Source organism: Oncorhynchus masou, chromosome 24 (assembly GCF_036934945.1).
Source record: "Oncorhynchus masou masou isolate Uvic2021 chromosome 24, UVic_Omas_1.1, whole genome shotgun sequence".
NCBI lineage: Eukaryota > Metazoa > Chordata > Actinopteri > Salmoniformes > Salmonidae > Oncorhynchus > Oncorhynchus masou.
In genome coordinates, this window is record NC_088235.1 from 3,722,911 (window position 1) to 3,735,410 (window position 12,500).

At 49.9% G+C, this 12,500-nt stretch overlaps 1 protein-coding gene across 1 annotated transcript in view; it reads right to left on the reverse strand.

Moving 5' to 3' along the window:
- LOC135511800 (EH domain-binding protein 1-like) overlaps positions 1–12,500 on the reverse strand; it is a 217,934-nt gene that overhangs the window by 29,543 nt on the left and 175,891 nt on the right. The window contains exon 12 of the mRNA XM_064933262.1: positions 5,262–5,361. Within this exon, the coding sequence (XP_064789334.1) occupies positions 5,262–5,361 (100 nt within the window). The remainder of the gene's footprint in view (positions 1–5,261; positions 5,362–12,500) is intronic.

Sequence of the window (12,500 nt, forward strand, 5' to 3'; positions counted from 1 at the left end):
GAGGGGGTTAGGGACCTTACAGTAGAGATGGTTAGGGGAACTTACAGTAGAGGGGGTTAGGGGACCTTACAGTAGAGATGGTTAGGGGACCTTACAGTAGAGGGGGTTAGGGGACCTTACAGTAGAGATGGTTAGGGGAACTTACAGTAGAGGGGGTTAGGGGACCTTACAGTAGAGGGGGTTAGGGGACCTTACAGTAGAGGGGTTAGGGAACTTACAGTAGAGGGGGTTAGGGGACCTTACGGTAGAGGGGGTTGGGGGACCTTACGGTCGAGGGGGTTAGGGGAACTTACAGTAGAGGGGTTAGGGGACCTTACAGTAGAGGGGGTTAGGGGAACTTACAGTAGAGGGGGTTAGGGGACCTTACAGTAGAGGGGGTTAGGGGACCTTACAGTAGAGGGGGTTAGGGGACCTTACGGTAGAGGGGGTTAGGGGACCTTACGGTAGAGGGGGTTAGGGGACCTTACGGTAGAGGGGGTTAGGGGAACTTACAGTAGAGGGGGTTAGGGGACCTTACAGTAGAGGGGGTTAGGGGACCTTACAGTAGAGGGGGTTAGGGGACCTTACAGTAGAGGGGGTTAGGGGACCTTACAGTAGAGGGGTTAGGGAACTTACATTAGAGGGGGTTAGGGGAACTTACAGTAGAGGGGATTAGGGGAACTTACTGGAGAGGGGGTTAGGGGACCTTACAGTAGAGATGGTTAGGGGAACTTACAGTAGAGGGGGTTAGGGGACCTTACAGTAGAGGGGGTTAGGGGACCTTACAGTAGAGGGGGTTAGGGGAACTTACAGTAGAGGGGGTTAGGGGACCTTACGGTAGAGGGGGTTGGGGGACCTTACAGTCGAGGGGGTTAGGGGAACTTACAGTAGAGGGGGTTAGGGGACCTTACAGTAGAGGGGGTTAGGGGAACTTACAGTAGAGGGGGTTAGGGGACCTTACAGTAGAGGGGGTTAGGGGACCTTACTGGAGAGGGGGTTAGGGGACCTTACAGTAGAGATGGTTAGGGGAACTTACAGTAGAGGGGGTTAGGGGACCTTACAGTAGAGGGGGTTAGGGACCTTACAGTAGAGGGGTTAGGGGAACTTACAGTAGAGGGGGTTAGGGGACCTTACGGTAGAGGGGGTTGGGGGACCTTACGGTCGAGGGGGTTAGGGGAACTTACTGGAGAGGGGGTTAGGGGACCTTACAGTAGAGATGGTTAGGGGAACTTACAGTAGAGGGGGTTAGGGGACCTTACAGTAGAGGGGGTTAGGGGACCTTACAGTAGAGGGGGTTAGGGGAACTTACAGTAGAGGGGGTTAGGGGACCTTACGGTAGAGGGGGTTGGGGGACCTTACGGTCGAGGGGGTTAGGGGAACTTACAGTAGAGGGGGTTAGGGGACCTTACAGTAGAGGGGGTTAGGGGAACTTACAGTAGAGGGGGTTAGGGGACCTTACGGTAGAGGGGGTTAGGGGACCTTACGGTAGAGGGGGTTAGGGGACCTTACGGTAGAGGGGGTTAGGGGACCTTACGGTAGAGGGGGTTAGGGGACCTTACGGTAGAGGGGGTTAGGGGAACTTACAGTAGAGGGGGTTAGGGGACCTTACAGTAGAGGGGGTTAGGGGACCTTACAGTAGAGGGGGTTAGGGGACCTTACAGTAGAGGGGGTTAGGGGACCTTACAGTAGAGGGGGTTAGGGGAACTTACATTAGAGGGGGTTAGGGGAACTTACAGTAGAGGGGATTAGGGGAACTTACTGGAGAGGGGGTTAGGGGACCTTACGGTAGAGATGGTTAGGGGACCTTACAGTCGAGGGGGTTAGGGGACCTTACGGTAGAGGGGGTTAGGGGACCTTACGGTAGAGGGGTTGGGGGAACTTACGGTCGAGGGGGTTAGTGGAACTTACAGTAGAGATGGTTAGGGGAACTTACAGTAGAGGGGGTTAGGGGAACTTACGGTAGAGGGGGTTAGGGGACCTTACAGTAGAGGGGGTTAGGGGAACGTACTGTAGAGATGGTTAGGGGAACTTACAGTAGAGGGGGTTAGGGGAACTTACAGTAGAGGGGGTTAGGGGAACTTATAGTAGAGGGGGTTAGGGGACCTTACAGTAGAGGGGGTTAGGGGAACTTACGGTAGAGGGGGTTAGGGGAACTTACGGTAGAGGGGGTTAGGGGACCTTACGGTAGAGGGGGTTAGGGGAACTTACAGTCGAGGGGGTTGGGGGAACTTACAGTAGAGGGGGTTGGGGGACCTTACTGTAGAGGGGGTTAGGGGAAGTTACGGTAGAGATGGTTAGGGGACCTTACAGTACAGGGGGTTAGGGGACCTTACAGTAGAGGGGGTTAGGGGACCTTACAGTCAAGGGGGTTTGGGGAACTTACGGTAGAGGGGGTTAGGGGACCTTACGGTCGAGGGGGTTGGGGGAACTTACGGTCGAGGGGGTTGGGGAACTTACGGTCGAGGGAATTGGGGAACTTACGGTCGAGGGAGTTGGGGAACTTACGGTCGAGGGAGTTGGGGGAACTTACGGTCGAGGGGGTTGGGGGAACTTACGGTCGAGGGAGTTGGGGGAACTTACGGTCGAGGGATTTGGGGGAACTTACGGTCGAGGGAGTTGGGGGAACATACGGTCGAGGGAATTGGGGGAACTTACGGTCGAGGGGGTTGGGGAACTTACGGTCGAGGGAATTGGGGGAACTTACGGTCGAGGGAGTTGGGGGAACTTACGGTCGAGGGAGTTGGGGGAACTTACGGTCGAGGGGGTTGGGGGAACTTACGGTCGAGGGAATTGGGGGAACTTACGGTCGAGGGAGTTGGGGGAACTTACGGTCGAGGGAATTGGGGGAACTTACGGTCGAGGGAATTGGGGGAACTTACGGTCGAGGGGCTTGGGGGAACTTACGGTCGAGGGGCTTGGGGGAACTTACGGTCGAGGGGCTTGGGGGAACTTACGGTCGAGGGGCTTGGGGGAACTTACGGTCGAGGGGCTTGGGGGAACTTACGGTCGTGAGAGTCAGGGGACTTACAGTAGAGAGAGTTAGGGGAACTTACAGTAGAGAGAGTCAGGGGACTTACAGTAGAGAGAGTTAGGGGACTTACAGTAGAGAGAGTTAGGGGAACTTACAGTAGAGAGAGTCAGGGGACTTACAGTAGAGAGAGTTAGGGGAACTTACAGTAGAGAGAGTCAGGGGACTTACAGTAGAGAGAGTCAGGGGACTTACAGTAGAGAGAGTTAGGGGACTTACAGTAGAGAGAGTTCAGGGAACTTACAGTAGAGAGAGTTAGGGGACTTACAGTAGAGAGAGTTAGGGGACTTACAGTAGAGAGAGTTAGGGGAACTTACAGTAGAGAGAGTCAGGGGACTTACAGTAGAGAGAGTTAGGGGAACTTACAGTAGAGAGAGTCAGGGGACTTACAGTAGAGAGAGTCAGGGGACTTACAGTAGAGAGAGTTAGGGGACTTACAGTAGAGAGAGTTCAGGGAACTTACAGTAGAGAGAGTTAGGGGACTTACAGTAGAGAGAGTTAGGGGACTTACAGTAGAGAGAGTTAGGGGAACTTACAGTAGAGAGAGTCAGGGGACTTACAGTAGAGAGAGTTAGGGGAACTTACAGTAGAGAGAGTTAGGGGACTTACAGTAGAGAGAGTTAGGGGAACTTACAGTAGAGAGAGTTAGGGGACTTACAGTAGAGAGAGTTAGGGGACTTACAGTAGAGAGAGTTAGGGGACTTACAGTAGAGAGAGTTAGGGGACTTACAGTAGAGAGAGTTAGGGGACTTACAGTAGAGAGAGTTCAGGGAACTTACAGTAGAGAGAGTTAGGGGACTTACAGTAGAGAGAGTCAGGGGACTTACAGTAGAGAGAGTCAGGGGACTTACAGTAGAGAGAGTTAGGGGACTTACAGTAGAGAGAGTTAGGGGACTTACAGTAGAGAGAGTTAGGGGACTTACAGTAGAGAGAGTTAGGGGACCTTACAGTAGAGAGAGTTAGGGGACCTTACAGTAGAGAGAGTTAGGGGACTTACAGTAGAGAGAGTTAGGGGACTTACAGTAGAGAGAGTTAGGGGACTTACAGTAGAGAGAGTTAGGGGACCTTACAGTAGAGAGAGTTAGGGGACTTACAGTAGAGAGAGTTAGGGGACTTACAGTAGAGAGAGTTAGGGGAACTTACAGTAGAGAGAGTCAGGGGACTTACAGTAGAGAGAGTCAGGGGACTTACAGTAGAGAGAGTTAGGGGACTTACAGTAGAGAGAGTTAGGGGACTTACAGTAGAGAGAGTTAGGGGACTTGCAGTAGAGAGAGTTAGGGGACCTTACAGTAGAGAGAGTTAGGGGACTTACAGTAGAGAGAGTTAGGGGACTTACAGTAGAGAGAGTTAGGGGACTTACAGTAGAGAGAGTTAGGGGACTTACAGTAGAGAGAGTTAGGGGACTTACAGTAGAGAGAGTTAGGGGACTAACAGTAGAGAGAGTTAGGGGACTTACAGTAGAGAGAGTTAGGGGACTTACAGTAGAGAGAGTTAGGGGACTTACAGTAGAGAGAGTTAGGGGACTTACAGTAGAGAGAGTTCAGGGGACTTACAGTAGAGAGAGTTAGGGGACTTACAGTAGAGAGAGTTAGGGGACTTACAGTCGAGAGAGTTAGGGGACCTTACAGTAGAGAGAGTTAGGGGAACTTACAGTAGAGAGAGTTAGGGGAACTTACAGTAGAGAGAGTTAGGGGACTTACAGTAGAGAGAGTTAGGGGACTTACAGTAGAGAGAGTTAGGGGACTTACAGTAGAGAGAGTTAGGGGACTTACAGTAGAGAGAGTCAGGGGACTTACAGTAGAGAGAGTTAGGGGACTTACAGTAGAGAGAGTTAGGGGTCTTACAGTAGAGAGAGTTAGGGGACTTACAGTAGAGAGAGTTAGGGGACTTACAGTAGAGAGAGTTAGGGGACTTACAGTAGAGAGAGTTAGGGGAACTTACAGTAGAGAGAGTTAGGGGACTTACAGTAGAGAGAGTTAGGGGACTTACAGTAGAGAGAGTTAGGGGACTTACAGTAGAGAGAGTCAGGGGACTTACAGTAGAGAGAGTTAGGGGTCTTACAGTAGAGAGAGTTAGGGGACTTACAGTAGAGAGAGTTAGGGGACTTACAGTAGAGAGAGTTAGGGGACTTACAGTAGAGAGAGTTGGGGGACTTACAGTAGAGAGAGTTAGGGGACTTACAGTAGAGAGAGTTAGGGGAACTTACAGTAGAGAGAGTTAGGGGACTTACAGTAGAGAGAGTCAGGGGACTTACAGTAGAGAGAGTTGGTTCTGTCTCCTGATCAGAGCATTCTTCTTGTTGACCAACATGAACCACTCCTGCATCATGGCCTCCTCCTCTTCCTTACTGTTCCCTGGAACACAACAGATCAATTAAACACATGGAACAACCCACAACAAATGTATTACATAACAACCACATCACCTAACAACCACCTAACAACTACCTAACAACCACATAACAACCACATAACATAACCACCACCTAACCACCTAACAACCACATCACCTAACAACCATATAACCACCTAACAACCACCTAACAACCACATAACATAACCACCTAACAACCACCTAACATAACCACCTAACAACCACATCACCTAACAATCACATAACCACCTAACAACCACATAACATAACTACCTAACAACCACATAACATAACCACATAACATAACCACCTAACAACCACATAACATAACCAACTAACAACCACATAACATAACCACCTAACAACCACATAACATAACCACCTAACAACCACATCACATAACCACCTAACAACCACATAACATAACCACCTAACATCCACCTAACAACCACATAACATAACCACCTAACATCCACCTAACATCCACCTAACATCCACCTAACAACCACATAACATAACCACCTAACAACCACCTAACATAACCACCTAACATGACCACCTAACATCCACCTTACATCCACCTAACAACCACATAACATAACCACCTAACAACCACATAACATAACCACCTAACAACCACCTAACAACCACATAACATAACAACCACCTAACAACCACATAACATAACCACCTAACAACCACATAACCACCTAACATCCACAGCAACTGCAGATATGTACTTTACATGAGGTATGATGCTAAACACACCTCACACTCACACACCCCTCTCGCACCCCCCCCCTCTCTCACACACACATCTCTCACACACACCTCTCTCTTTCACACACACACCTCTCTCTCTCACACCTCTCTCTCTCACACACCTCTCTCTCTCACACACCTCTCTCTCACATTGCCACCTCAAGCCAGAAAAGAGGGATTGCTCCTCTGCCTGTGAAGGACATAAGAACCAGTGTCCTGTGTGTATCTGTCTCTGACGTGCGGCTCGGCCCAGACCAGACGTAGCGATGCCATTTCATTTAACAGAAAAAAAAGACCACGACGAGGGGATTTAAGAACGGGCTCCGTGGATTACTGTAGTCAACTTTGAAATGGACGACACAGGGGGGCTGCATCCCAGATATCACCCTATTCCCTACATACTGCACTTCTTTTCACCAGATCCCCCATAGGGAATAGGGTGCCATTTAGGGCGAGTCGGTAGCTCTGAGGGGATAAAGGCAGATTCCTCTGGCAGGTCATTGTGACTCCAGACAGTCCAATAAAACAACCACATCATAATGGGAATATTAAGCCTGTGTGACATTGTGACGAGGCGGACGGGAAGACGAGAGAGAGGGATTAGAGAATAAACCATTCTCCCTCCAGCCACACAGTCAGAGAGGGGCAGAACGGGGGGGGGGGGGTGAAGAGAGAGGGTTGAGAGAACAAACCATTCTCCCTACAGCCACACAATCAGAGAGGGGCAGAAGGCAGGACGGGGGGTGGGGGTGAAGAGAGAGGGTTGAGAGAGGGTTGAGAGAACAAACCATTCTCCCTCCAGCCACACAATCAGAGAGGGGCAGAACGGGGGGGGGGTTGAGAGAACAAACCATTCTCCCTCCAGCCACACAGTCAGAGAGGGGCAGAACGGAGGGGGAGGGAGGGTGGGTGAAGAGAGAGGGTTGAGAGAACAAACCATTCTCACATCCAGCCACACAGTCAGAGAGGGGCAGAACGGAGGGGGAGGGGGGTGGGTGAAGAAAGAAGGTTGAGAGAACAAACCATTCTCCCTCCAGCCACACAATCAGAGAGGGGCAGAACGGGGGGGGGTTCAGAGAACAAACCATTCTCCCTCCAGCCACACAATCAGAGAGGGGCAGAACGGGGGGGGGGGGGGATGAAGAGAGGGGTTGAGAGAACAAACCATTCTCCCTACAGCCACACAGTCAGAGAGGGGCAAGAACGGGGGGGGAGGGGTTGAGAGAACAAACCATTCTCCCTCCAGCCACACAATCAGAGAGGGGCAGAACGGGGGGGGGTGAAGAGAGAGGGTTGAGAGAACAAACCATTCTCCCTCCAGCCACACAGTCAGAGAGGGGCAGAACGGAGGGGGAGGGGGGGTGAAGAGAGAGGGTTGAGAGAGAGATAGAGAGGGTTGAGAGAGGGATGGAGATTTGGAGGGAGAGGAGGGTTAAAAAGGGAATGGAAAGAGGGAGAAGAGGGATGGAGGGAGAGGAGGCATGGAGAGGGGAAGGGAGAAGAAAGGAGGGAGGAGAGATGGAGGGAGAGGAGGCATGGAGAGGGGAAGGGAGAAGAAAGGAGGGAGGAGAGATGGAGGGAGAGGAGGCATGGAGAGGGGAAGGGAGAAGAAAGAAGGAAGGAGAGATGGAGGGAGAGGGAGGATGGAGAGGGGAAGGGAGAAGAAAGAAGGGAGGAGAGATGGAGGGAGAGGGAGGATGGAGAAGGGAGAAGAAAGAAGGGAGGAGAGATGGAGGGAGAGGGAGGATGGAGAAGGGAGAAGAAAGAAGGAAGGAGAGATGGAGGGAGAGGGAGGATGGAGAGGGGAAGGGAGAAGAAAGAAGGGAGGAGAGATGGAGGGTGGTCCAGGGGGCCATACGGATGTTTGTGTCCCCCGTCTCCCCAGCCAATAGGAGATGAACTTTGACCCCAAGTCCCTCCTGACTCTTACAGGGCAGTGTCACCTCTCTCTATTCTAAAAGCAGAACATTTGACCCCAGGATGAATCTAGAACTGGAACCTTTAGAAGCTGTGTTGGGAACTCTAGAACCTGTGATAATGAATGGTGTTCAATAGAGAACGTTTACTGCATCATGGAAACAAACAAACAGGTGTGTTAAACAATATACTAATATAAACTACATCACTGTAATGTTTCTGTTGGAAACAATGAAAAACAGTGAAATTCCACAAATGATAGGTCCATTTATCTCCTGTACTGTGATGTACAGTGTGTGTGTGTGTAAGCAGCTGGCTGTGTGTGTGTAGCATGGGTATAGCTGTCATGATGAGTTTGGGCCAGCAGCAGGTTCAGCACCGTTGGCCAGCGGGTTTTCATTATTCCTCTCTGCTCTGAATGGAACACTGGCCAAGATCACTATCTTTATCTAACCTGTCTGTAGAGGCTAGCACACACACACACACACACACACACACACACACACACACACACACACACACACACACACACACACACACACACACACACACACACACACACACACACACACACACACACACTGTATTAACTGCACTATAACGTCTGTCTGTGGGGATTGAAGAGTTTTCCTAACAGACAAATCCAACATTCATTAATAAGAGGAATAGAAAGGGGCTCTACTCTGACATGTCATCTGACCAGAGGAGATCACTGTGTTTAGCACAACACGTTATACAGCAGGATTTCTATCCTGGATTTTAAACCTTATCCAGAAATGTTCATTTCACCAACAACGAAAGCAACTGTCTGAGGATGGAGCTGAACCATCTGACATCAAAGGAAAGGAGTTGATGAGAACGAATAAAGATTAAATCAAGGCATGTCACATGATCACGCAAAACACAGGACTCTAGATATCACACATCTCTATAATACCTGTATCTAATGTCCCTGAGGATGAGGCAGGACGAAGAGGCAAAACACAGGACCCAAGATATCACACATCTCTATAATACCTGTATCTAATGTCCCTGAGGATGAGGCAGAACGAAGAGGCAAAACACAGGACCCAAGATATCACACATCTCTATAATACCTGTATCTAATGTCCCTGAGGATGAGGCAGGACGAAGAGGCAAAACACAGGACTCTAGATATCACACATCTCTATAATACCTGTATCTAATGTCCCTGAGGATGAGGCAGAACGAAGAGGCAAAACACAGGACCCAAGATATCACACATCTCTATAAAACCTGTATCTAATGTCCCTGAGGATGAGGCAGAACGAAGAGGCAAAACACAGGACCCAAGATATCACACATCTCTATAATACCTGTATCTAATGTCCCTGAGGATGAGGCAGAACGAAGAGGCAAAACACAGGACCCAAGATATCACACATCTCTATAATACCTGTATCTAATGTCCCTGAGGATGAGGCAGGACGAAGAGGCAAAACACAGGACCCAAGATATCACACATCTCTATAAAACCTGTATCTAATGTCCCTGAGGATGAGGCAGAACGAAGAGGCAAAACACAGGACCCAAGATATCACACATCTCTATAATACCTGTATCTAATGTCCCTGAGGATGAGGCAGGACGAAGAGGCAAAACACAGGACTCTAGATATCACACATCTCTATAATACCTGTATCTAATGTCCCTGAGGATGAGGCAGAACGAAGAGGCAAAACACAGGACCCAAGATATCACACATCTGTATAAAACCTGTATCTAATGTCCCTGAGGATGAGGCAGAACGAAGAGGCAAAACACAGGACCCAAGATATCACACATCTCTATAATACCTGTATCTAATGTCCCTGAGGATGAGGCAGAACGAAGAGGCAAAACACAGGACCCAAGATATCACACATCTCTATAATACCTGTATCTAATGTCCCTGAGGATGAGGCAGGACGAAGAGGCAAAACACAGGACCCAAGATATCACACATCTCTATAAAACCTGTATCTAATGTCCCTGAGGATGAGGCAGAACGAAGAGGCAAAACACAGAACTCTAGATATCACACATCTCTATAACACCTGTATCTAATGTCCCTGAGGATGAGGCAGAACGAAGAGGTAAAACACAGGAGCCTGGATATCACACATCTCTATAATACCTGTATCTAATGTCCCTGAGGCAGAACGAAGCAAAAAGAAACAAAGACAAAACAAGAAGACAACAAAATGAACATCTGAAGTGACGTGACCTTTGGGAAATAATATTTAAAGGGAGAAATCTAACATTCATTTCCTTCCACTGAAAATATCCAGCCTACTGTAATTGTTAGAATTAAACGTCTCCACAAAATGATCTATTATGAGGGGAAACAGGAACTATAACTAACAGGTGTTGAATTAGACTACTGAGGCAAAGAGCTGATGTTCACTACTCTGTGGTTTTGAAAAGAGGACAGCTGGAGTGAGGGAAGAAGGGGGAGGGGGAGAAAGAAAATAAATATATTAAAGCCTGTGATCACAGCGAGCTTTTCTGATTTATTTTCCTCCATTCTCTGTTTCATTCAATACTCACTAATCCAATTTGTCTTTCTGACTTTAAAAGTGAGGGGAGGAGGTATGAGAAGGAGGGGAGGAGGAGGAGGTATGAGGAGGAGGAGGTATGAGAAGGAGGGGAGGAGGAGGAGGAGGTATGAGGAGGAGGGGAGGAGGAGGAGGTATGAGGAGGAGGAGGAGGGAAGGAGGTATGAGGAGGAGGGGAGGAGGTATGAGGAGGAGGTATGAGGAGGAGGGGAGGAGGTATGAGGAGGAGGGGAGGAGGTATGAGGAGGAGGTATGAGAAGGAGGAGGGGAGGAGGTATGAGGAGGAGGTATGAGGAGGAGGAGGTATGAGAAGGAGGAGGAGGAGGGGAGGAGGTATGAGGAGGAGGAGGAGGAGGGGAGGAGGTATGAGGAGGAGGGGAGGAGGTATGAGGGGGGAGGTATGAGGAGGAGGAGGTATGAGAAGGAGGAGGAGGAGGGGAGGAGGTATGAGGAGGAGGAGGAGGAGGTATGAGAAGGAGGAGGAGGAGGTATGAGGAGGAGGTATGAGAAGGAGGAGGAGGAGGTATGAGAAGGAGGAGGAGGAGGTATGAGGAGGAGGAGGAGGGGAGGAGGTATGAGAAGGAGGAGGAGGAGAAGGAGGAGGAGGAGGGAAGGATGTATGAGGAGGAGGAATGAGGAGGAGGGGAGGAGGTATGAGGAGGAGGAGGAGGAGGTATGAGAAGGAGCAGGAGGAGGTATGAGAAGGAGGAGGAGGAGGGGAGGAGGTATGAGGAGGAGAAGGAGGAGGAGGAGGGAAGGAGGAGGAGGAGGGAAGGATGTATGAGGAGGAATGAGGAGGAGGGGAGGAGGTATGAGAAGGAGGAGGAGGAGGTATGAGGAGGAGGGGAGGAGGTATGAGGAGGAGGAGGAGGTATGAGGAGGAGGAGGAGGTATGAGAAGGAGGAGGAGGAGAAGGAGGAGGAGGAGGGAAGGATGTATGAGGAGGAGGAATGAGGAGGAGGGGAGGAGGTATGAGAAGGAGGAGGAGGAGGTATGAGGAGGAGGGGAGGAGGTATGAGGAGGAGGAGGAGGTATGAGGAGGAGGAGGAGGTATGAGAAGGAGGAGGTATGAGAAGGAGGAGGAGGAGGGAAGGAGGTATGAGGAGGAGGAGGTATGAGGAGGAGGGGAGGAGGTATGAGGAGGAGGGAAGGAGGTATGAGGAGGAGGAGGTATGAGGAGGAGGGGAGGAGGTATGAGGAGGAGGAGGTATGAGGAGGAGGAGGTATGAGAAGGAGGAGGAGGAGGGGAGGAGGTATGAGGAGGAGGAGGAGGAGGAGGAGAGGGTGTGGGTAGATTTAAACTTTTCCTTCGGCCAAGTCCCTTTCTGAACGTTCCAATGTATTTAGGGACGAGCAGCACTCCTCTGTTATTCCCTCCTCCCGACTACCCTTCCCTGTAACACATGTTTAATTGTCACATACACCGGATAGATGCGCTAGATAGACACCAACAAAAATAAAGAATGAGAGAGAAACAGAAAGAGATCAATAAAGAGGTGGGGAAAATAAGCAGAAAAAAAAGAACAAGATGAACATAACTTCCTGTGATGAAGTAAGAACTCGTTAACGATCCCCGTCACCACGGCGATCTGAATATACATGAGATGAGATGAAGCATGCAACAGGAAACCTTTTAAACACATTCTGCAACAGAAAACATATACGAGTGTTTCCTATTGGAGAGTCCAGATAGAGAAGACCTCCCGGTTTCTGTCCATTTTCTTCCGTTTGGTGCCTGATGAACACAACCCAGAGGACTGTGGTGATGTCATCAGAGGGGTATTGTTGTGGGCAAGTAGCAAAGGCTTGATTTAATTACTATGAGTAGTGATCCGAGTGGAGAGAGAGAGGCAGAGAGAGGCAGAGAGAGGCAGAGAGAGGCA